Source organism: Ruditapes philippinarum, unplaced genomic scaffold, assembly GCF_026571515.1.
Source record: "Ruditapes philippinarum isolate M1 unplaced genomic scaffold, ASM2657151v2 ctg63_1_1_1_1, whole genome shotgun sequence".
Taxonomy (NCBI): Eukaryota; Metazoa; Mollusca; class Bivalvia; order Venerida; family Veneridae; genus Ruditapes; species Ruditapes philippinarum.
The window spans coordinates 631,493-659,347 of NW_026866221.1; the positions used below are offsets into that span (position 1 = coordinate 631,493).

The window sequence follows — 27,855 nt, forward strand, 5'->3', positions numbered from 1 at the left end:
ACTTGTCAATCTGATTACCTTGTTACTATAAATAAGTATTGTAAGTTTCAATTGAATATCTCAAGCAATAATTGAGATATTTGACTTTACAAAAAACTTTAACCAAAATTTCTAAGTTAAAAAGGGGCATAATTCTGTCAATATTGTAGGCAGAGTTATCTAACTTGTCAATCTGATGTACCTTGTTACTATAAATAAGTATTGTAAGTTTCAATTGAATATCACAAGTAATAATTGAGATATTTGACTTTACAAAAAACTTTAACCAACGCAGACGCCGACGCGGACGCCGACGCCGGGGCGACTACAATAGCTCTCATATTCTTCGAATAGTCGAGCTAAAAATGAGCATAATGTCACTTTAATAAAGTAAATGAATTATCAGAAATATTCACTGTTTCATAATACCACATTACACTTTCTATATTTATCCTGTTTTGTACTATATTACAAAAAGCAATTCAAGATTATCAAATATAAACACAACAATTTTATTGTATTTTAAACAATGAAAATGTGCCTTTTCAAAGCAACTTAAGTTAGGTCATTATAGGTAAAGTAAAGTTAGCGCGACAAGGAATCAGTCAGCACAAATAGAGTTAAGTCAGTATAGCTAGAGTTAAGTCAACAAAACTACAGTAAAGTCAGTTCAATTTATAGTTAAGTAAGTACCACTAGAGTAAAGTCAGCACAACTACAGTAAAGTCAGTTTAGCTAGATATAACTTAGTACAACTAGAGTAAAGTCAGTACAACTAGAGATAAGTCAGTACAACTAGAGTAAAGTCAGTATAACTAGAAAGTCAGCACAGCTAGAATAAAGTCAGTACAACTAGAGTAAAGTCACTTTAGCTAAGGATAAGTGAGTACAACTAGAGTAAAGTCTGTACAACTAGAGATAAGTCAGTACAACTAGAGTAAAGTCAGTACAACTAGAGTAAAGTCAGCATAACTAAAGATAAGTCAGCACAACTAGAGTTAAAAGTCAGTTCAACTAGAAAGTTAACATAACTAGAGTAAAGTTAGCACAACTACAGTAAAGAGTACAATTTGAGTCAAGTCAGTAAAGCTTGAGTGAAGTCAGTAAAGCTTGAGTGAATTCAGTAAAGCTTGAGTAAAGTCAGTGCAACTAGAGTAAAGTCAGTAAAAGTACAGTAAAGTCAGTAAAACTAGAGATAAGTCAGTACCACTAGAGATAAGTTAGTACTACTAAAATAGTCAGTACAACTGGAGATAAGTCAGGAAAACCTGCATATTTATTCAGTCTGATTGAACTTCAGTATAAGGTACTCATTTTAATAATTTTTCTATAAAAATCCCTTAATGCAACATTGAACAAATCCGAATTGAAAGTTGATCAATACCATTGCAAAAGTTATGTAATGTAAGTTGATTAAAATGTTTTTCGATCACTTATATTGCACATTCCCTGAACACATTAACTATGTACGCACTTGGAATTTTCCAGCTTTGGTAATATACTTCACACCTTTAAATGGCTTGTATTTCTGTAATAAAGACAGAAAAGATATTTATGCATGTTAAATGTTAACAAAAGAACATTAGCATAAAATTCCATACAAATTCACTTTAAAATCAGTAATGCAAAAAGTGCTGTAAAATGAAAGGTTTAAGTACATTAATAAAATATAGAAAAAAATCTTAATTTTTACATCTGCTATTCTGAACATGACTGACAAGTTATCTTGTAAGTAGTTTTGAGAAGTGTTACAGTATAAATAATTGACAAATTTACAAATTATCATTTCATACAATGCATACTGAGGGGTTCTGTAACATAGGAGGAAACCAAAATTTCTGGATCAATTGTCATACAAGTGCAAACTGAAATATATCCTGTACTGCATATAATACTGCTAAACTACGGAGATCTGACAGAATCAAATTCCCTTTACTTTAGCCTCTGGTGTGAAATTTCATCTATATAATGATAATGAGTATTACATGTATGCCCAATAAAATAAAGGACAATAAAATACAACTACAAACCTCCCCATACATGTCCAATCTGTTCACTTTTATTCCTGAGATGGCCAGTGTACTAATTGTAAATTGTAGCTGAAAATAAAACAAGAGCTTAGAGGCAGTGCACTCCAGTTCCCTTACCCATGTGGCTATTGAACTGTGATGTTTGGTTGATCAATGCTCCACAAAAAATACAATCAAATGCAGAACTAGTGATGGATTATGAATACATTTAGGCACAAAATGATAAATAATATGTTTTGAATTTGTAGTAAAATTTTGAATTACAAAATCTCTTTAACTGCTGAACTATTATATTTTACTAGTAAAAAGGACAAAGCCTCTTAACTCACAATCAGCGGTGGACAGAACAGACAAAAGCTGACTTCTTCTCAGAATGGATGCAGGTAATTACAGCAACACTAGTATGGCAAGTGTAGATGATTCAGGACATAGTCACATTCAGACACAGCTTGAGGGGTTGAATGTAAATATGAATAATCTTAAAGGAGATCTCAAAACAATGTTAGACAAAAGGCCATTGACCCAAAAGCACTCAACTGAAGACATACTCTTATTTGTGTAACAGCAATTTTAACAACAGGGGCAAACTTTGAACAACTATGGTAGAGGACCTGTAGATGTATATACCAAATATCTAAGCTCTAAGCATTGAACCTTCAGACAAGAAGTTTTTTAAGTTTTTACTATATACATTGTACATAAAAGAAAAACCTATGACCTCGGTGTCTGGCCAATTTTGACCCCAGGGCTATAATTTGTACAATCTGGTAGAAGTCTACCAAACAATGCCTTATGCAAAATATCTATGCTCTAGGCCTTGTGGGTCTTTCTTGGTAGAGTTCCACTAAACAATGCTTCATGCCAAATATCTTAATTCAGAGGAGCAGTTTTTACTATATACATACTAGGAAAAACCTAGGACTCCCCAGGACAGCGCTAATTTTGACCCCAGGGCTATAATTTAAACAATCTTGGTAGAGTTCCACTACTCAATGCTTCATGCTTAATAACTTACCTCTAGCCTTTGTCAATTCATAGGAGAAGATTTTTATGTTTTTACTATACAGGTATATACATATAAGGAAAACCCAGGGCGGGGCCTATTTTAACGCCAGGGGCAAAAGTTAAACAACAATTATAGAGTACCTATAGATGATATTAAACACAAAATATCTAGGCTCTAAGCCATGTACCTTCAGAGGAGAAGTGTTTTTAATGTTTTTATTACACACATATAAGGAAAACCTATGACCCGGGGCAGGGCCAATTTTGACCCCAGGGCTATAAGTTGAACATTCTTTGTAGAGTTCTACTACACAATTCTTCATTCAAAATATCTAACCTTTAGCCTTTCTCAATTCAGGAGCAGATTTTTTAAGTTTTTACAATATAAACATAATATAAGAACAAGATATTATCACAAATGCCGAATACCCCCGACACGCACTTGTCAGAAAACATGCTATTTAGTTAATAACTTTGCACATAGGGAGATGATGAAGTAGTTTATAGTGTTTTTTTTTCCAAATGTTTTTAAATTATTTGTCCTACATCAATAAGATAGATTAAAGTTTGGATTTGAAGTTTTCATGACTTCTTTCAAGAGATTTCTGCACTTTTACTTAGTGATATCTATCTACCTACACAGTTTCATGACGATACCTGTCTCATGTTATTTCCTGGACAAAGTTCAAAGTGTAAAAATAAACAAAGGCAATAACTCCAAAATTAGGGTAGGCAGGGTTACATTTCTTCTGCACTGCAATTCTACTTAGTGAGATTTATCCACCTATAAAGTTTCAAGTTGATACCTTTTATAGTTCTCAAGTTATGTCCTGGACAAAGTTCAAAGTGTAAAAATGAACAAAGGGCAATAACTTTAAAGTGACATTATGCCCATCCAAGGGTATATAGTGAGTGAACGGGTGAAGATCAAAATAAGTTTTCATTTTGCCATAATTCCTTTTAATAATTAAGTTCACATAAACAAGAAAAAACGCACATATCCAAACGAAATTTATGTAGATATCCATAACGCTTAGTTTATAAAAAGAGTGGGGCAGTCTTTCTATATTTTAGGCAGATTTATAATTTTATCCTAAACATTTTCCAATATCAACTGTTGGTCAAACACCATTTTGACAGTCAATCTTTTGAAATCTGAAGTCAATTCAGCTAAACTTGACAATGAAAATATGAGCATAATGTCACTTAGGTATGGCAGAGTTATGGTTTTTTTGCACTGCACTTCTGCTCAATGACATCTACCTACAAAGTTTCTTGTTAATATACCATGTGGTTTTAGAGTTATGATCCAGACTAAGTTCAAAGTGTAAAATTAAACAATGGGCAATAACTTAAAATTTAGGAAAGGCATAGTTACCATTCTTTTGCTCATCAAAACAACCTTTCGGACAAATTTTCAGGATATTTGGTCAGAATATAATACCTCTAGAATTTACATATACAAGGTTTTTCCATATTTCGGCTGAGTGACCTAGTTTTTGACCCCAGATGAATGTGTTATTCTGTAATGCAGTTGCCCTGTTGCCCTACTTTCCAGCTGGAATTGTAATATTAAGATGAATATTTTTATTTTACAAAAGGTACATTCTTACAATAAAATATGTTCTAACAGAACTTCAAAATTAAATGTTGTGACACACTTACTGACAATGTAGGATTACTTTCAGGCACTGGACAGCCAGTCTGTAAGTTAATCTGAAACAAACAAAAAATAAATAAAAATAAAAAATAAATATAACATAGTAAAATCAAGATTGCATTTGTGAAAAATACTATGCCACCACATTAATACAACACTAAATAGTAGTGTAGGAACAGAAATTTTTTTTTCTATACAATTTAACTTTGCCATAATACAATGAGTCTAGTGAATTTGGTGCTCAAGGTCATATTTCACATGGCCTAAATTTCATGACTTTACATCAAAGGACAAGACAGTAAGTCACTTTGTCAAGATCTAGGTCAGCTGAAATTAAAGTTCAATTAACATATTATCTGAGCACATGGTTCAAATATTATAGCTGTACATCGAAGGACAAGAAAGTAAGTCAATGACTCCCGGGCGGGGTTAATTTTGACCCCTAGTGCTATAATTTGAACAATCTTGGTAGAGGTCCACTACACAATGTTTCATGCAAAAATCTAACCTCTAGCCTTTGTCAATTCAGAGAAGATGATTTTGTAAGTTTTTACTATATAAGTATAAGGAAAACCTATGACCCCCCCAAGTGGCTTATTTTGACACTAGAGGCAAAATTTCAAAAACTAGGGGACCTATAGATGATATCATTTACCAAATATCAAAGCTCCTTGTACCTTCAGACAAAAAGATTTTTTAAGTTTTTACTAAATGTACATAGTGCAATTCCTTAGTTTTAATCCCAGGGCTATAATTTGAACAATCTTGGTAGAGGTCTGCCAAACAATGCCTTATGCAAAATATCTATGCTCTAGGCATTGTGGGTCTTTACAAGATTTTTTTTAATTTATTCTTATAATTCCTTTTGGTTGCCATGGCAACAAGATTTCTGCAGGGAATCAAATTCTTTGAACAACTTTGAAAGCCCTACACCAAAGGAACAATTCTGCCAAGTTTGGTTAAAATTTGACTTGTGGTTTTTCACAAGATTTTTTAAGTTCACTATATAATCTTTATAACATGCATACGCACAATTATGTATTGCATCCACACACACGCATGCATGCACACACATGCACAGGTGAATCGCTATATGCCACTGAATTGCAGATTCTGTGGTGGCATAAATAGAGCTATTGCTACAGTCAATGTTGTCTTTGATGTTGCCTTTGCTTGTTGGTGTCCGAAAACTTTTACTTTGGTCATCATTTTTTAAATTTCTTTAATTTAAAAATCCCTTGATCTATGAAGAAGTTATGGATTAGACACAAAATATACCCTATAACAGAGCATGTTTAGCTTTGACCTCCAACCTTGACCTTGAGCACAACACATCATCTCATTTTTGTGACTATCTGAGCCAAGAACAGTGTAACATGCCAATGCTACCATGTGTATTAAAGAACTTATGTCCTTAGCAACCACTGTAATTTCAAACCGATCATTTTCTCTCTATAACTTCAATATTTAAAGCTACTTATTCATCAATGCAATCAGCCACTGCTTTTTAGTCAGCTAATTGAGATCAATGTTTTCATCAAGCGATCACTCTTACCTGTCAAGCGTTTGTGTTTTTATAGAATGCTGCCTCGTATTGTCACAAGTGTCATCAATCAAAACACAATATACGTGTATAAATGTGTAAAAAATTAATTCCTAAACCGTTTTTTGTGTATGCAAATGAAGTTAAGTATAATTATGATACGTATTATTCCATTAAATTGATAGAACAAAGCAAAGCTCCACCCCCCTACCAAGATGGTGTATACGCTTCTCTGTTGATATTTAGACTGCATTGAATTGACCTTAATTTAGACGCAGGTTGTTTTTTTCAAATGAAAAATACAAAACAGACAGTTATGAGAGGCATAAGTGTCACGGACAAGGAAACATAATGGAGGAGCTTAAAAATTCTGGAAAAATGTCAAGCATGTACATAATTGATCAAAACTGTTTGGCAGTCTAATTCTTTATTTTAGCATCTATGGATTATAACTATTAAACATTCATGTAAATGAAGTTGAAAAACTCTTCACCACAAAGGAAAGATATCATGAATATATTTTAAAATTTCTCATGCTTTGTCTTAAGAGACAGTTGTATTAAGCAGCCATGTTTGGTATTTCCCTCTGTGGTCACATAATACATGTTTGACTGTTTTTTTCAAAATCACTTGTATTGATGGATGAACAGTTGATATACGAAACATGACATATACCCTCCCACAAACAATGTTGACCTTAAATCACCAAGTGTGACCTTGACCATGGGGAAGTTGTTTAAAGAAATTGTTGACACATGCATGGACAGTCGATAGACGACAGACAATTGGCCATCACAAAAGCTCACCTGGAGGACATTGTCCTCAGGTGAGCTAAAAAGAGAAAGATATTACTTACTGTTCCTTTCAGATTTGGCATTTTAGTTGTGTCCAGTCGACCAACATCCCATGTCATAATCTTTGTTGTAGGGTCAAATGAATATTTACCCTGATTTGGGGTCAAAGTCACATTTAATACTGACTTTGGGAATGGACACTCCAAAACTAAGTTCTCTACCTATAATAAGAAATATCATATACATCACTGAGTGGAGATGATTTTATCTCAAAAAAGTATTTCAGTCATACTAAGGTGACAGTTTTTTTTAACTATTTTCCAAAAGTTGCTGCCATTTTTTAACATAAACAAGAATTTGTATCAGAGTTACCAATGTCCCCCACCTAAGGGTTATACACATTTAGTTAAAAACAATGACATCCCTGGGGTGGGGCCAGTTTTGACCCCAGGGCTTTTATTTGAACAAATTTTGTAGACACTCACTAGAAGATGTTTCATGCTTAGTATCTAAACTCTAGCTATTTGGGTTCTTTCAAAGAAGATTTTTTTAGTTTTTGCTATACACATAGAAGGAAAATCAATGACCCTGGGGCGGGGCCAATTTTAACCCCAGGGCTCTTATTTGAAAAAATTTGGTAGACTACCATTAGAACATGTTTCATGCTAAATATCTTAGCTCTAGCTCTTTGGGTTCTTTAAAAGAAGATTTTTAAGGTTTTACTATATGCATATAGGGAAAATCAATGACCCCCTGGGGCAGGGCCAATTTTGACCCCAGGGCTTTTATTTGAACAAACTTGGTAGACACTCACTAGAAGATGTTTCATGCCAAATATCTAAGCTCTAGCTCTTTGGGTTTTTTTAAAGAAGATATTTTAAGTTTTTTCGTTCGGTTGCCATGGCAACAAGAGTTCTGCATGGAATTAAATTCTTTGAACAATTTTTAAAGGTGACTACCAAAGGAACATTCCTGTGAAGTTTGGCTGAAATTGGCTTAGTGGTTTATGAGGAGATGTCATTTAAAGTAAAAGTTTACTGATGGACGGACGACGGACAGCCGGACGAAAAGCGATCACAAAAGCTCACCCTGTCACTTTGTGACAGGTGAGCTAAAAAAATAGTGTCATTGACTGACAGACAAATGGATGAAGCCCATTTCTATATCCCCCTTATTTCTTCGAAAAGGCAGGGGAAATTAACTGATAAATAGAATTTAGAAAGACTGAAAATATGCTCATTTCTATAAAGTACTTACAGTTTTGCCCATAGTAGATTTAGCACCAATAGAGACATCAAACCTTCCAGCACTGCCTTCTCTATAGAATATATTATGTTTCAAATACACTGGAATGGCCACCATACTAAAAGATTAACAAAAACAAGATTGCATTTGTGAAAATGTCACTGCATTTATACAACACTTAATATTAGGAACAGAAGATTTTGTTTTTTGTTTCTATACAATTGAACTTTGCCAAAATGCAATTGTGTTTAGTGAATTTGGGGCTCCATGTCATATTTCAGCATTTTAAATGAAAGACAATCTCCAGATGTGTATAATGCTAAGATACAAAGCCTCATGTATAATAATTGGTTAAAAAGTATTCTTACTTGATAAAAAATTTGGTATTTACTGCATTACATTGTTGTATTAAACTTTGAAATACAGTCTTAGTTACTTTTCTAAACACTTCTTTTCAATTAAGCATTAGCTATTTCTGAAAACATAAAAAATATTTATGATTTCAAATTATAATTATATACATGGTGTGAATCATAATGTGCTCAGATCATTTCATAAATATCCCTGCAAGGCAAACATCACTCTTCCTAGAGGTCATGACCTCAAATAATTTCATAAGATTCTCTGCATAAAAGCAAACACCTCTCTTGCTACAGGTTATGACCTTTAGACAAACTCCCAGCTGTTGAATCTTTTAATAAAAAATTGTATACCATGTACACATATATGAACAACGTAGCCATTAAGCACTCACCTGAATGTGTAAAAGTAATGAAAGTTAGCATTTATTACAAGAATTTGAACATCACTAGACCATACATCATGCAAAATATTTTTTAGTTATAATATACTTGGTCCTAATAGGTTTTTCCATATTTGGGCTGTGTGACCTAATTTTTGACCCAAGGTGACCTATACTGAAACTTGAGCTAGAAATCATTAAAAAAAACCTTTCAGACCCATTTCCAGGATATTTGGACCTAAACAGAAGCCTCTAGAGTGTAAACAAGAATTTCTATTCTTAGCTCCTGTGACCTAGTTTTCAGATGATTATGTTTGAACTTGTTAGAGCAATAACTCAGACAAGCATCTTTACCAAGTTCAGTGACAAATTGAGGCAAAAATGTGACCACTAGAGAGTAAATGAACTAAATGTGGACAGACGACAACCAACTAACCAATTAAATGTGGATGGACAACGACGACAGATGCCGGACATTCAACAATCCTAAAAGCCCACCCTGAGTGGTCGCTACAGACAAAAGTCGCTTAATGCATGTAGTCGCATGGGCAAGTTAGACTGAACATTGTACTTACTTGTTAGAACCTATGTGATATGATAGGAGTCGGAAATTTCCATCTGGTGGAACAAATGACAGTATTTTCTCATTCTGAAATATTAAATAATCATTTTTCACTGTAAAATTCTACATTTTATATAATATGTTCCCTTCAACCCTCAAATTCTTTCTTGGACAATATATATATATATATGTCTATAAAACATAGCCACATTTATCACATTACAATATAATCCAACTAACTGATTAATTAAAACAAGAGCCACTGCCAGGTGAGGGCAAAGGTCAACTTTTTTTACTTTTTCTAAAAGCAATCAAATTAACGGTTTAAACAAATCTTAAAGAAAAAAGTTAAGTTATCCTTTTTTAAAGTTTAATAGATCTGTCTAGTCACACATGTTGTTTTGTCCAAGTATGAATCCTTTCCATAAGTTAATGACAATGTAAAGAAAATATAATCAAAATTTATTCATTTGACTGTCAAGGTCACTTAAATGTCAAAGTCATATCTAAATTATTCAATATGTCTGTTTGGTCACAAGTGTTGTTTTGTCTGGTCTAAAAGAGTTGTCCAAAGAGTTGTTGTGGTCAAGTATGAAGACAATACACCAAAAACTTAAAAAGTTATGATCAAGGTTAAAGTTTGCTGATGGCTGTAACAATACCTCATTTTTTTTTTTTGGAAAAAAAAAACAAGCAAAATTTAGACATTTGACGTTGAAGGTCAAGGTCATTTATGAATGAAGGTCAATGAAGGTCAAGTTTAGTCTGATCTACTTAAAGGTCTTGTCCCAAGGGTTGTTGTGGCCAAGTATGAAAGACAAACACCAAGAACTTAAAAAGATGTGATCAATGTACAAGTTTGCAGACAGCAACAGCAACAGGGACACCAACATGATTGTAAAAATACCTCTATTTCTTAAACTTCAAAAAATAGTAGAGCTAAAAATGATAAAAGTAAGAACTGAGCTAGTGTTGGTGTGTGCTCCTCATATACATTATATTGTAGAAATTCAAAAGTATCAGGTTTAGTAGCAGCCTTTATAGTTCTAAAGTGAAACCTCTGTAGTGTGCCCTCTGTAACAATTCACAATAAATCATATATATCTCTAGAGATTCACCTCTCAATGACAACAAAAATCTTTGCTCCCAAATGGTGTTGCTTTGCAGAGGTTGCATTTTATAACCAATTTGGTTCCAAACATTTAAGTTTCCTTATTATTAACAGAAAGCATTTAAAGTCACATTACCTCCCATCTTTTAAATCTTATACATGGATGAAAGCTGATGTCATCTAACAGTCGAGGGTTTACAAATGTCAAGGTCAGATCTGGCATTCCTGACAACTTTACTAAACAATCAATCTGAAATTAACATTGAAATATTCATACAGTGAGTATAAGAAATGACTGAAATATTCATCAAGTAAATAACCTTATATACATGTAATTATATTCATATGTTCAAATCTTTTATCAACAAGTTACTGCCCTATATGCAGCTACACCTACATGAAAGATATACTAACAGCTGTAAATGTGTTATTCATTTATAAAGAAACTAACAAGGGTAACTTTGTCACAAAATAAATCCATCACAAAAGCTGTTAACACAGATGTGGGCATTATAGATATGCATAACTTAACTTTGACCTCTCTATGTGACCTTGACTTTGGTAGAAGGGACCTGAATTATGCTACAAATATTTACCCTCAAAATGGTGAACATTTGTGTTAAGTTACATTAAAATCCCCTGATTAATGCAGAAGTTTTGCTCTGAACAAGCATTTTTTAATGTCCTCAAAGCGTGACATTAACCTTTAACCTAGAGATCTGGTTCATGCACGTGACACTGCTTCTCAAAGTGGTGAACGTTTCTAGGGAAGTTTGTTTTTGGGAATCCCCCCCTTGCAATTTGGGAAAAGATATGTTTTCTGGAAAAAAATCTCTATATTCAATCTTTCTTTAGTAAAAATTGCCCTTTGGGCATTTTATTTCCCTTTAAAATGACATTTTTTCACACCTACATTTTCATGAAAAATGCCCTTTTTGGTGTTTCAATCCCTCAAAAAATTTAATTGACTAAAGGGTTCCAAATCCCACATTTTTTTCTGAATTTTTGGACCCCTTTGGGGTGGCCTTACCGAAACCCCACACAGAAAATCTGCCTAAACAATGGTAAAACATTTTTTTTGCCAAGTTACAATGAAATCCCTCTATGCATGTACAAAGGGTTTTTCATTGAACTCTTAGTGTGACCTTGACCTTAAACCTAGAGACCTGGTTCATGCGGACAACAGCTTCTCATAGCAGTGAACGTTTCTATGAAGTTCATTAAATTTCCTCCATATGTGTAGGCGATATGCTCCGGACAAAATTGGACGCCGCTCCCAGCCAGGGGCAAAACTTTAATACGACATAAAAAGTCATGGTGTCAATACCACATGACATCACCTGCTTCCAAACAAAACTTATGGGAGAAAATATTACATTAACTATTATTTGTATTTATTTTTCTGCCCCACACAGATCACAAAATGTCATGATATTTGCTTTCCCTTCTAATAATAGCATTATAATAAAATATTAAAAAGTTAAAGAAGAAAATAGTACCTGTTAAATTATTAAGTTTGTAAATTTTTGGCGTAAAACGTTTATAATTATTCAAGATACTAATGCTGTTCAAATCTTTAGGGTTACTAGTATCTAAGATGATATCTTGTCAATGCATCAGCATGACATTTTACATCAAAATAATTCTAATCTCCAATCCAGAAATGGTTTTAAATTACTTTCTTTTGGAATCTATAATAAATTCCCATACAAAAGTTGAAAATCCAGTGCAAAAACAAAAAGACCATTTCTTACTGTAAACACCTTATTTATTACAAATATATCAGTTTTATGTAAACATACATATCCCTGTATTTCTGCTATAACAGTTGTTCCAGATTTATCAATGATAGCATCTATTTCTTCTATAACATCAAAGTATGCTTCATTATTGGTGTATTTTACTCCTGTACGCCTCCATGGTACGTTAGATAGTTTACCGGGTAGGTTTAATTTTTCCCCAAACCCCTTTAAAAAAAACAATTGTCTCATTTTTTAAAAAAATTACCCCTTTAAAATAATTATATCATTTTTTACCCAAATTTACCCCCTTAAAATAATTTATTCATTTATACAAAAAATTTAACCTTTTAAAAAGTTGTTTTTTCTTTTAAAAACTTGGGGTTATGACCAAACCAGCCCAAAAACTATTGTAACCTACATTGTGGGAAAATATTTATATAAACTGAATTTTCCCCAAAAAAAAATGGAAAAAAAAACCCAAAAAATTTAAAAATTTAAAAATTTTTGGAGCCCCCAAAATTTAAGGATATTTTAAATTTCAATTTTCAAAAAATTAAATTTTTTTTCTTTTTTTTAAAAAAACAAACAAAAACAATTTAAATGGGGAAAAAATTCAACAAAAAATTTTTTTAAAGGTTTTAAATTTTGAATTCCAGCCAGTGGTTGCAGAGAAATAGCGCGGAAACGATTATTGTGCTATATGCATGCTGCATAACTAATCAAGGGCTATACTCTGTGTTGAAGGGTCTGACCAGAACAAGGCGACATCTTGTCATGATATTGATGGTTCCCATAAAGGTTCGTTGAATTTCTGCCAGTAGGTGCAGAGAAGTAGTGCAGAAACAGTTATTGCTCTATATGCATAATCAAGGGCCATTACTCTGTGTTAAAGGGTCTGACCGGAACAAGGCGACAATATGTGCATCTCCTCTTGGTATTGATGGTTCCTATTAAGTTTCATTGAATTTCTGCCAGTAGTTGCAGAGAACTAGTGGAAAACGAAATTCGGACAGATGGTTGGACAACGCCAAAACAATATCCCCCTCCCAATTACATTGGCAGGGGATTATAAATAATGTTAAACTAAACAGTTAAGTTACCCTGTAGTTTTTCCAGTTATAGTGTCTGCTATTGTTCTGAGGAAGTTTGGTGGTTTAATCAACTCTTTTAGGATATTTGATTCTACAGCTAGTGGGAAACCATTGTCCAACATCTCATCTAACAACTAAAATCAAACATTTGTGTAAAACTATTATTTTCAATAATCTTTTTGGTAAGACTTTATCATGGTAAAATGGAAAAGATTAAACACTACAAGTATTTAGGCTCCATAACTGGTTCAACAGTAGAACAACCAATGTTCTGAAGGAATAAGTTAGCTATCCAGCTTTCTCACACTAAAGAATAAGTTTAATCAATATTTATTTGTAATCTTTTCATTTACGTAATAAAGGACAAAAAATAAATTTTACAGACTGAGTACGAGCTGTTTTGAAAGCTCAATGTTTTTTAAAACTATATCACACTAAAGAATTGAAACATGTACATGTGTATTATGAAATGAAAAACCCTTACATTGCTGAATTTCTACAACTGATTTGTCTTACTTTGAACTTGAATAACTATGAACTACAAAAAAACAGACATTTTAAAGACCAACATTTTAGGTAGGGAGAAGTTTAAGACATAGGGAGAAGTGAAAAAAAGCTTGGCACATTGATTTGATCTAAAAAAAAAAAAGGAGTTTTATCTATTTACAGAGTAATATTAATATTTAAGTTATATATAAAAGGTGTACTTAAAAGGTGTGCTGTGTGATACATAAAAATCTATGATGATGTGGCAAGTAAAAATGCACGGCGAAGTCAAATTCGCTTTAATGTTCAAATTCGGCTAATTTCAGAAACTTTTGATGACTTATTAAAGTCGCGAAAAATCGCCCATTTGCGAGAGCTCTGAAAATGGAATATATTACAGCAACTTAAGAGTCCAGTAATATTTTAAAGACATGCAAGCTTGCCAAGTTCTCAAATGGTGGCATACCAACAAGATCACAGCTGTGCTTTAAGCTCATCAAGTTCTGTACTGGTGACATACCAACATGATCACAGCTGTGCTTTAAGCTCATCAAGTTCTCTACTGATGGTATACCAACACAATCACAGCTGTGCTTTAAGCTCATCAAGTTCTCTACTGGTGAAATGCCAACATGATCACAGCTGTGCTTTAAGCTCAAGTTCTCTACTGGTAAATGCCAACATGATCACAGCTGTGCTTTAAGCTCAAGTTCTCTACTGGTGAAATGCCAACATGATCACAGCTGTGCTTTATGCTCAAGTTCTCTACTGGTGAAATGCCAACATGATCACAGCTGTGCTTTAAGCTCATCAAGTACTCTACTGGTGACATACCAACATGATCACAGCTGTGCTTTAAGCTCAAGTTCTCTACTGGTGACATACCAACATGATCACAGCTGTGCTTTAAGCTCAAGTTCTCTACTGGTGACATACCAAGATGATCACAGCTGTGCTTTAAGCTCAAGTTCTCTACTGGTGACATACCAAGATGATCACAGCTGTGCTTTAAGCTCAAGTTCTCTACTGGTGAAATGCCAACATGATCACAGCTGTGCTTTATGCTCAAGTTCTCTACTGGTGAAATGCCAACATGATCACAGCTGTGCTTTATGCTCATCAAGTACTCTACTGGTGACATACCAACATGATCACAGCTGTGCTTTATGCTCAAGTTCTCTACTGGTGACATACCAACATGATCACAGCTGTGCTTTATGCTCAAGTTCTCTACTGGTGACATACCAACATGATCAAAGCTGTGCTTTAAGCTCATCAAGTACTCTACTACTGGTATACCAACACAATCACAGCTGTGCTTTAAGCTCATAAAGTTCTGTACTGGTGACATACCAACACAATCACAGCTGTGCTTTAAGCTCATAAAGTTCTGTACTGGTGACATACCAACACAATCACAGCTGTGCTTTAAGCTCATCAAGTACTCTACTACTGGTATACCAACACAATCACAGCTGTGCTTTAAGCTCATCAAGTTCTCTACTGGTCAGTGATTAATCTAGAAATTCCTTGCAATGCGTCGGATGACGCACATGTTTGAAAACAATGAGTCCTGTAGCAAAATCAAAGAGTCATGTAGCAAAATAAATGCGTCTTAGCAGAATTTTTTTTTTTAATAGCAGATCCTTGACATGATTTGCATGTTTTTATAACAAGCGATTAAGTAATTTAACAAGTGTATAAAAAAGTTATTTTTGGTACTAATATTAATTGCAGGCAAAACAATTTTTATTGGCTGCTCAAAAATCTAATTTGCATAATTTACATTTTCTTACTACTTATGTCTAATACTGTGCATTATCCATTCTTATTGTTCGTAATTTTCACAAAATGTCCCTGTCACACTGTATACATACTGACAACTTTTATTGCTCCTTGTATGCCTCTGTGTAGAAAGCATACACAGACAGACCTTTTGATCATGAAAAAAAGTCATGCACAATGTTTCCCTGATTGGTTAATCACCCTGTCAAATATTCTGATGATGTAATAGACATCTTCTGCGTGAACTTGAGTGACCTTACACACCTGTAACTTACAGCATTTCTTAAAATAGCAACACTTTTTTTAGTTACCGATAATTATTTAAAATATTAAGTAGATTAATGATTTTTTGTTTGCTCTATTGGATTAAATTTACGGTAGTAGAAATGCAGTAGTAGAAATGCGTATCTGTGTGGGAAAGGGATAATGGTAAGTAGATAACTTGAAAAATGCTATAGGGAAATGGATAAACACCAAGAATATGCCGTAATTACAGGGAATGGGTAACCTGTTGCTGTATGAACAAAGTTTTGTCTGGATGACTAAATAACATACAATATAAGTCTGGCACAGATTTAAGATGCGCCTTTGGCCCTTTGCTGACATTTTCCTGTGCCTTTCTCATTTTTTAGCGCCAATGGGACAGGCAGATCTCTGCATATTTCACCATTGTAGGCGATTCGCTCTCATGCAAAATGGACGCTCTGATTGGCTAATGCCGATAATGGGCGGTCACCGATCACAAGCAACAATTGCTTGGGATTTAACGTTTCAAGCAAATGGGGGATTAGTCTTGCACCTGTTATCATTGGAAATTAAATTATTCAACTGAAGAAATTGAAAAATTATTCAACTAATGAAATTAAAGTAATCAAACGGTACATAGAAATCACTAGTCGTGATATTTTGGATTATAAACTACCTGATTTGCATGCGTCAAATTGAACACACATATTTTGAAACTGTGCGTCTTTTTCGATTTTTATGCGTATTTTACGCAAGACGCACATCTAGATTAATCACTGCTGGTGACATACCAACATGATCAAAGATGTGCTTTAAGTTCATCAAGTACTCTACTGGTGGTATACCAACATGATCACAGCTGTGCTTTAAGCTCATCAAGTTCTGTACTGGTGGCATACTAACATGATCACAGCTGTGCTTTAAGCTCATCAAGTTCTCTACTGATGGTATACCAACACAATCACAGCTGTGCTTTAAGCTCATAAAGTTCTGTACTGGTGGCATACCAACATGATCACAGCTGTGCTTTAAGCTCATAAAGTTCTGTACTGGTGGCATACCAACATGATCACAGCTGTACTTTAAGCTCATCAAGTTCTGTACTGGTGGCTTACTAACATGATCACAGCTGTGCTTTAAGCTCATCAAGTTCTGTCTACTGGTGTGACTTCACCCAACATGATCACAGCTGTACTTTAAGCTCATCAAGTACTCTCTAACTGATGTATACCAACACAATCACAGCTGTGCTTTTAAGCTCATCAAGTTCTCTACTGGTGAAATGCCCAACATGATCACAGACTTGCTTTAAGCTCAAGTTTCTCTAATAGCTGTAAATGCCAACATGATCACAGCTGTGCTTTAAGCTCAAGTTCTCTACTTGGTGAAATGCCAACATCGATCACTGCTGTGCTTTATGCTCAAGTTCTCTACTGCGTGAAAATGCCAACATGATCACAGCTGTGCTTTAAGCTCATCAAGTACTCTTACTGGGTGACATACCAACAAGGATCACAGCTGTCTTTATGCATGCTCAAGTTCTCTACTGGTGACATACCAAGATGAATCACAGCTTTGCTTTATGCTCAAGTTCTCTACTTGGTGAGTAATTTATTGGGCCAAAACATGGGATTTCCCCCAAACAAGGCTGTGCTTTAAAACTCATCAAGTACTCTACAGGTGACATTACCAACATAATCACAGCTGTGCTTTAAGCTCATCAAGTACTCTACAGGTGACATACCAACACAATTACAGCTGTTGCTTTAAGCTCATCAAGTTCTTCTTACTGGTGAAATGCCAACACAATCACAGCTGTGCTTTAAGCTCATCAAGTTCTCTACTGGTGACATACCAACATGATCAAAGATGTGCTTTAAGCTCATCAAGTACTCTACTGGTGGTATACCAACATGATCACAGCTGTGCTTTAAGCTAATCAAGTTCTGTACTGGTGGCATACTAACATGATCACAGCTGTGCTTTAAGCTCATCAAGTTCTGTACTGGTGGCATACCAACATGATCACAGCTGTACTTTAAGCTCATCAAGTACTCTACTGCTGGTATACTAACATGATCACATCATCAAATTCTCTACTGCTGGAATACCAACATGATCACAGATGTGCTTTAAGCTTATCAAGTACTCTACTTATAGTATACCAACATGATCACAGCTGTGCTTTAAGCTCATCAAGTTCTCTACTGGTGAAATGCCAACATGATCACAGCTGTGCTTTAAGCTCAAGTTCTCTACTGGTTAAATGCCAACATGATCACAGCTGTACTTTAAGCTCATCAAGTTTTCTACTGGTGAAATGCCAACATGATCACAGCTGTGCTTTAAGCTCAAGTTCTCTACTGGTGACATACCAACATGATCACAGCTGTGCTTTAAGCTCAAGTTCTCTACTGGTGACATACCAAGACGATCACAGCTGTGCTTTAAGCTCTAGTTCTCTACTGGTGACATATCAAGATGATCACAGCTTTGCTTTAAGCTCAAGATCTCTACTGGTGACATACAAAGATGATCACAACTGTGATATTACTATTTTGTGCCTAATAAATCAATGATGTCAAGCATGCATCACATTATAATTATTTATTTTTACAAAAGTCAACTGAAACAAACCTCATAAACTATGACATAGTATTCTTTGAGAATGCTTTCACTACAACCCTGGAAGTAGTCTTCAAATGTGTCTACCACACGGTGCAGGAACTCTATCACAAATAATGGAGGCACTGGAAATAAAACATGAATTCTTTTAATTTCAATTCTCTGTCAATTCTCAACGTCGCAGCCTGGGATAAGCATGCCAGCCATATGCACAACTAAGAATGGTACTGATCACTCCTGTAAACTTATCATTAAAATCCCACCAGCACTTTGACCTGTGAAAGCCAAATAAGATTTTTCTATTTTTAGCTCTGGCAGTCATTTTGTGCAGAGAAGCAGAACATGCCGGTGATGGTACTGATCACTCCTGTAAAGTTTGGTTGAAATCCAATCAGCAGTGAAAGCCGGGCAAGCTTAATGCAGAAAGAGGGACAGACAGACGGTGAAGGCAAAAACAATATGTCTCCCAAAATTAGGAGACATAATAAACACAAGACCATCGCATAGGCGTGGCAATATACACGGTAACACCCTAATGAAAATTTGTTTTAAGTGAATAATATTTAAAGTAATCAAAAATAATTTTTTTTTAAGGCACAGATGTAATCACGGGAGGACACCCTTGATACTTTTGTTTGAACATTTTGTACCTGTTTAGCTATTTACATGTATTTACACATGTGTCATAGTTAAGTCTAATATTATATTAAGAAATTCTTGTCTTATATCAGTTTACAGGATGACGAAGAGTAGGCTATATGTCTTAAGCGATTATAAGAACAGACCAGTATCATAAGTAATCAAGGCTTGAGAGATGACCAACACTAGTATATATTATAAATAATAAGCACCGCATACATGTAGCTGTTGACCGAATTAAGAATAATCCCAGTACCGACCACCAATTTCACTAATATGTGTCTCACCAACATGTATAATCATGTACCTTCTCTTAAAAAACACATTTTAAAATTTTTCGTATGCCCACTCTGATATTGCATAACTGACTGTATTCTACTATTGTGACATTAGTCATAATTTTTCACAAGCGAATTCCAAATAATATAAGACTAATATATTTCTAATTGGTCGTGTCAAAACATACTAACCGAACACTAAACTAACAGTAATGAGAAAGCAGGATTCCGACTGCTCCTTGTATTTAGCCGGGTTCTTGGACTTGAAAGACAATGAACAATGCTACTATACTGTGCTCTCATGTCTTTATTATTCGTGGTTCGCTCCTAATAAATAAGAGAACGTGGAAGTGTTGGGTCATTTCCACAGCTCGTACGAACAGGTTTGTTTTACTCAACCAACGCTCGGCTTCAGAGCCTAACAGGAGCTATCAAAAGGCTCTCATTTTAAATGTGAAAGTGCCAGCGTTTAGTAGCTCCCTGGATGTAATAGGTAATAAAATTGCCTTTTTTTGAGGATTTTAACCGCATTTAAGTTATATTAAATGGACGTGAAATGATATAATCAAATCATCCTAAAATTACTAAATCTATGGAGCTTTGCCCCCTGACCCCTCTGCCCTGGACCTGCAAGGGGGCCTACAGACGTGTAAATATTGTCTGATAAAGAGAGTCAGTGGAAAATATGTTAAGCTCTCCTACTGGAAAGCCTGGCAATCTAAAAGAGAACTTCAACAATGCAGACATGCCCATATCATTGATGATGTTGAAGATGTTTGATTGAGAATATTAAAACAATGATTTTTCTAATATTATATTCAAGCAATAAGTTATGGTACAATGAATCATATTATTATTGAACAGTTGCTACTAATTGCACATACCTTCTGTAGTTACCACAGCAACATAATAGAGCTGATTTCTGTATATGTTGATAAGATAATGGTGAGGGGTTGGTATAATAGGTGGAACATCATCCACTGAACCTGCCTGTAGAAAACATAATATATAAAAGTATTGGTAATAAAAATTGTGCAAACTAATCTTTCCAATAATACACATGTACATTATGAACTAAGACCTAGGGTTGCAATGAAACAACAAAACTTGTATTGCAATACAGGCAACCCATATACATATTGTGATACACTGATTATTATAAAAAGTATGGAAAACTAAAGCTACATATAATTTCAGAAATTATAAAGCTCAATAATGTATGAAAAGCTTTATATTCAACTAATGAAATAGTTATGTTAATAATTCTTTATCAAACAAGTACTGTCATTGGAAACAGAAAAATGCCCCCCAGGCAGCCCAGTAGGGACACCAAGACTTTTTACTCGCATCAAAAGCATGATAACTATAACAACAAGGCCATGATAGCCCTTATATTGCTCACCCGAGGCTCTGAATTAATACTGTTAGCAATAAATGAAAGGCAGATATAATGCCACAAACTTAAACTGATATCTTAACATTCATAACTGCACCTGAAATTGTGCAAAAGTTAATATAGGCCTTTTTTTGACCTCAGATTACCCTAATTCAAACCTTAACTGGAAATTATTGAAACAATCTTTCTGACCAATGTCCAGGATATTTGGGCTAAAAATGTAACCGCAACAAAGTTTTTCCATTCTTTAGTCTGTGTGAACTAGATTTTGACCATGGATGACACATGTTCAAAGCTGAGCTAGAAATCATCAAAACAAACTTTCTGACAAATTTTCATGATATTTGGAATGAAAATATTACTTCTAGAATGTAAACAGTATTTTTCCATAATTTGGGTTGAGTGACCTACTTTTGACCCCAGATGACTTATTCAAACATGACCTAGAAACCCTCCAAACAATCTTTCTGACTAATTTCCAAGATATTTGGACTGTAACAGTATATTCTACAGTGTTAGCAAGGTTCTTCCATATTTGGGTTGTGTAACCTAGTTTTTGACCACAGAATCTGATGACCTATATTTGAACTTTAGCTTGAAATCATACATGTACAAACAATCTTTCTAATTTCAAGTATATTTCCAGGACTTAAATTTGAACATTCTTGGTAGAGGTCTACTACACAATGTTTCATGCCAAATATCTAACATCCTGCCTTAGTCAATTCAGAGAAGATGATCTTTTAAATATTTACTATATACATTTGTACATATAAGGAAAATCAATGACCTCCTGGAGCAATGCCAATTTGAACAATTTTTTTAGAGTTTCATTAGATGATGCTACACACAAAATTTCTAAGCTCTAGGCCTTGCACTTTCAGAGCAGAAGATTTTTTAAGTTTTTACTGTATGCACATAATGAAAATCAATGACCCAAAAGGGGGGGGCAATTTTGACACAAGGATTTTTTGAACAATGTTGGTAGAGATCCACTACAAAGTATTTCAAGAGGCGAAGACGGGGAAGAAAGACTTGACAGTAGTTTGGCTCGATCTTGCCAACGCATACGGATCTATTCCCCATCAGCTGATCTACACAGCCCTCCAGCACTACCACGTCGACAACCATGTCCAAAAAATCATCACCAGCTACCTTGACGGCATCAAGCTTCGGTTTTCTGTTGGTGACCAGCTGACGAAGTGGCAGAAGTTGGAGAAAGGTATAGTCACCGGATGTACTGTTTCTGTGGTACTCTTCGTCATGGGGATGAATCTGCTCATCAATGCTGCCATTAGAGAGACCCGCGGACCAAAGACAGAGTCAGGTATCTACCTCCCATCAAGCCGAGGTTTTATGGATGACCTCACGTTGACGACACCAACACACGTCCAGGCTAGATGGATGTTGACAGCACTGACAGACGTCGCGTCATGGGCCCGAATGAAATTCAAGGCCGTAAAGTCCAGGTCCCTCAATTATCAAGAAAGGCAAGACGACAGACAGATTTGTGCTCCGAGTACAGAACGAGGAGATCCCATCCATCACGAAGAACCCAATCAAAGTGCCTTGGGAAGTGGTTTGATGCCAGCCTAGTAGACAAGGACAACGTCAAGAAGCTAGAGAACCAGGTAGAAGACGGGCTGAAGAAGATAGACCGAGCAACCTACCTGGGAAGTTCAAGGCCTGGCTGTACCAGCATGCCTTACTACCAAGGCTGATCTGGCCAATGATGCTGTACGAGGTACCCAGCTCAACAATAGAAGCCTTAAGAGAGAATCACCAGCCGACATCTTCGCAAGTGGCTTGGAATCCCACCCAGTTTCTCCAGTGTTGGACTGTTGGGAAAACCAACAAACTGCAACTCCCACTATCTTCACTGGTAGAAAGAATTCAAGACGGCGAAGACAAGACTGGTGCTTACCCTAAGAGACTCCCCAGATGAGCAGATCCGGGAAGCAGGGATCGTTACCCGTACTGGAAGAAAGTGGTCAGCGACAGAGACTGTCAACCAGGCGGAGAGCTCTCTCATGCACAAGGACATCGTCGGTGTAACGGCTGTCGGACGACAAGGTATTGGTGCAACCAAAACACTCCTATGGAGCCAAGCCAACCAGACTGAGAGGCGAGCCCTGATACAGTCAGAAGTACGGAAGGAAGAGGAGAACAAGAGACAGGCCAGAGCGGTAGAGATGGGTGCGCAGGGTGCATGGACAACGTGGGAAACCATGGAAAGGAAGCTGACCTGGGAAGACATCTGGAAGTATGAACCACTTCGTCTATCCTTCCTCCTCAGGTCAATTCATGACCTCCTGCCATCTCCAGCTAAACCTCTGCCGATGGGGACTAACCACACAGACCCAACATGCAGTCTGTGCAAGAAACCAGGCACTCTGGAACATGTTTTATCTTCCTGCTCCACAGCACTGACGCAGGGCAGATATCGCTGGCGACACGACAACGTCCTCAGAGAGATTGCCGATTGGCTGGAAGGGGAGAAGAAGAAGCCACGCAGAAGTAGCTCACAGGCAGGCCACATCAACTTTGTGAGACCGGGTGAAACTGCGACGACAGAAGCTTCACAGAAGAAATCGATCCTTGACGGCGCCACAGGATGGAATATGTCAGTCGATCTAGGAAAGAAGCTTGTGTTCCCGGGTATCGTCCAGACCAACTTGAGACCAGACATTGTACTGTGGTCAGAGACAGGGAAGAAGCTCGTTGTCATCGAGTTGACAGTACCTTGGGAGACGAGATGTGAAGAGGCCTATGAGAGGAAGAAGGCCAAGTACACTGAACTACTTGAGCAGTGCCGGCACCGAGGTTGGCGGACTTGGCTATTCCCCATCGAAGTAGGCGCTAGAGGGTTCTGTGCGCAATCTGTATGTAGATTGATGACAGCTGTTGGCACCACTGGCAGAGACAGGCGCCGGGCAATCCAGAAGCTGAGCCAGGCTGCTGAGCGGGCGTCTAGCTGGCTGTGGCTACGACGCGAGGAGACAAGCTGGATGCGATCAACCTCCACACCGTAAGACGGTGGGCCCACCCGCCATTACAGATGTACTTGGATAAGGGCCGAAACATCTGGCGGGCACCAAGCTGACGATGGAGGAAGATCCGCAGTCGAGAACCAGACCTCAGAAAGGTGCGTTTAAGACTGTATTATCCACATTTCATGCCAAATATCTAGCCGCTACCTTTTGTTTATTCAGAGAAAATGATTTTTTAAGTTTTTACTATATACATAATTATAAGGAGAATCAATGACCCCCTAGGGAGAGGCCAATGTTGATCCCAGGGCTATAATTTGAACAATTTTTGTAGAGTTTCAAGACCAAAACGTTGTGTGATTACATCATTTACTACCCCATGTAATGATGTATCTTACTCCCAGTTCTATAGGTATTGCTATGTAGCAAGTGATCGTATATGTTACCTTTGTTTGCGATTCAAAGAAATAATCACAAATAGATTTGTGTATCACACTCTTCCAGTGTTTCTCCATAAACACATCCCTGGAAAATTTGAAAAGTCTATATAAATATGTTACCTGGTGAGTTCATTTAATTGCACATCTACATCTAACAAGAGCTGTCGGTAGGACAGCACGCTCGACTATTCTAAGTGCTTGACAGTAAAAGAGCCTTGATAATGTTAAATTTTTTTTAAGTTCACAAAAGGGCTAATTTTTTTTTATAAATTCATGTTATAGGCCTTAGAGAGAGTCTAATTATACAGTATTGTCTTGACTTTTCTGAAGGTAATGTAACAAGGGTGTTTTATTAAGTATAATAATATCAATTACCTATGAATACATAAATTTGACAGAAAAGGTACAAAGGCTTGTTATTAAGATGTTTTATCAAGTAAATTACTGCTTTATTATTATGAATGCATAAAATTGTCCCAAAAAAGACACAAACTCTTCAGTAGTAATTGAGATAACAGCTTACAAGCAAAACTTTATCATGAATTTCTAAGTTGAAAAAAGGGGAGAAAAATCAGCCTAAATGCAAGATAGAATTATGGATCTTTGTCAGTGACCTACAATTATGACCATAAATGCATATGTGAAGTTTTAAATTAATATCTTTAATAGTTATTGAGATATGTAAAACTTGCATGTAAACATTAACCAAGAGACTAAGTAGAAAAGGGGATATGAATCAGCCTTAATGCAAGATAGAGTTATGGAACTTGGTCAGTGACATACAATTATGATCCTTCAATTATGACCCTAAGAGCATGTGTAAAGTTTCAAGTTAATATCTTTGAAGACCATTAACCTGTAACCAAAATTTCTAAGTTTCAAAGGGGCAAATAATTCTGCAAATATTGATGGCAGAATTATGCAATTTTGCAAACTGATGTACATTGTTACTATAAAAAAAGATTTTAAATTTCAATTGAATATCTCGAGCAATAATTGAGATATTTGACTTTACAAAAAATCTTTAACCAAAATTTCTAAGTTCCAAAGGGGAATAATTCTGTCAATATTGTAGGCAAAGTTATCCAACTTGTCAATCTGATGTACCTTGTTACTATAAATAAGTATTGAAAGTTTCAATTGAATATCTCAAGCAATAATTGAGATATTTGACTTTACAAAAAACTTTAATCAAAATTTCTAAGTAAAAAAGGGGCATAATTCTGTCAATATTGTAGGCAGAGTTATCCAACTTGTCAATCTGATGTACCTTGTTACTATAAATAAGTATTGAAAGTTTCAATTAAATATCTCAAGCAATAATTGAGATATTTGACTTTACAAAAAACTTTAACCAAAATTTCTAAGTAAAAAAGGGGCATAATTCTGTCAATATTGAAGGCAGAGTTATCCAACTTGTCAATCTGATGTACCTTGTTATATAAATAAGTATTGTAAGTTTCAATTGAATATCTCAAGTAATAATTGAGATATTTGACTTTACAAAAAACTTTAACCAACGCAGACGCCGACGCGGACGCTGACGCCGACGCCGGGGCGACTACAATAGCTCTCATATTCTTCGAATAGTCGAGCTAAAAAGGTAAAAAGATACGAAACATTGATGAGGATAAAGGGTTAAATTTTAGGTTGTGTGCTAATCTTTCACACAGGCTGCTTATTTCTCTTGTTAATATATTAATAGTAAAATAATCATAACATAATCTCCAATGGATTATCTTGTTCTTGATGATCAACAGGTGATTATTTTATAATAATTTTACCATTTTTGACAAATACATTTAGGCAGAATGCCTTTGAGCTTGCATTGCTTTCATTATACATTTGTATTGGAAATAATATGAACCAGGAATGGTATGTCCCAGATTTGTAAAAGGTAATAGAGATTCAGTTTCCTCCCAGGGACATACAATAAACTTCATACTTTGTCCCAGGTTTATTAGTATTGTGTTCGATATATACTGGTGAACAATATTATTATTCAAAGCATTCACTGAACATAATTATATTCTTACCCTCTTTTTATTGATTCATAAACAAATCGTAAAAATAGTTTAGAAATTATATCTACCAAAATTATAATTCAACAATCTTGGTAGAGGTCCACTACGCAATGTTTCATGCAAAATAGCCTGAGTGAAGTCAGTAACTGTTAAAATAACACAAAAGGGTATACAATTTACAATACACACACTACCAATAGAGCATTGCACTCTAGCATGGACAACTAGTGGGGTGTGTTGACACATTGTAAATAAAGCAAGCAGCATCGATGAAGTCAGATTGTTGGCGAGATCAAAGGTGTCAACTGCAATTAATTTTTGGAGGAGAATTCGTGAGAGCTTGCTGTGTAAATCAAAGGTGACAGGATGATGATGTGTTTAAACAGGACTTGTATGGATTTTTTACATCATTTAAAGAGAGAGAAAATACGATAATTTTTACTACGCTTTTCCTTGGTAGAGGTTCACTATGCAATGTTTCATGTAAAATAGCCTTGTTCAACTTTGGAAACCAAAATAGGATAGGGAACCAGAATAAACAGAACGATGCACAAAACCGAATGCCACTTTTAAAACGAAAATGTTAAATAAAAATGATTATTTTAACCAACTTCCCCGTTCATAGGCTTTGCCTAATTTCAGATTACCCAGACTATAATCTGGTTCCCTGACCTATTATGGTTCCCATTTATGGCGCACCCCATTTATGTTCTGTGTAGGGTGGATTCAATATGTATCATATTTATAATGCATAAATGACCGTGTGATTGTGTTGAGTGTGGCCGAAAGTGTGTTTGCTGATGGATTTAAATCATAATGTCAAAGAGCTCGCTTTGAGGCTTTGCCTTATTCATATTACTTTTAGTTTGAAAACAAGAATAAAAAAATCCGTGTTTAGTGTTATCGATACAGTCATATGATGTCCGAAATGTATACGATGTCCGAAATTATGATAGTATACATATTCTAACAGCAGGGGGGTTCATTTTACGTGATATTTAAATAATTACTCACCCTGTGTTGTTTATGATGAAAAGACTGTGTATCATGATTTAATTCAAAATGATATTATTCGAACCATGAAATAATAGATATTTTTCGGTGAGATCGACTTTTGACACAAAGACGGAAGTAGAATATAATCACGAATAAACATGAATATCGTTATAGACTTGCACCGTCCATGAATAATAATAATAATAATAAACTCTTTATTTAACGGAGGTAGCTTATTAACACACATAGTCCAAAATCATATCTTGAACAAGGCCTTCAATAAACATGAAAATATGCAAATAATTATATCTAGAGATTATACCATTCCAACAAAGACAGACATATACATGTATATAGTATCACAGGCACTTGGGGTTTGGAGCTCAAAATGCCTTAAAATTCAAATAAAATTTATACAAATGTATTTGTCAATCCCAGCACATCTA

The 27,855-nt window shown here is 35.4% G+C and overlaps 1 protein-coding gene across 1 annotated transcript; it reads right to left on the reverse strand.

Moving 5' to 3' along the window:
- On the reverse strand, positions 1 to 27,477 carry LOC132731794 (AP-3 complex subunit mu-2-like). Its single transcript, XM_060718052.1, is given in 13 exon segments — positions 1 to 1,507; positions 2,010 to 2,078; positions 4,680 to 4,730; positions 7,074 to 7,232; positions 8,269 to 8,374; positions 9,574 to 9,647; positions 10,808 to 10,921; positions 12,474 to 12,638; positions 13,498 to 13,638; positions 18,659 to 18,771; positions 20,448 to 20,553; positions 24,396 to 24,474; positions 27,428 to 27,477. Coding segments are annotated over 13 exon segments (1,278 nt in total). The 5' UTR covers positions 27,463 to 27,477; the 3' UTR covers positions 1 to 1,441.
- Positions 27,478 to 27,855: the final 378 nt, after the last annotated feature.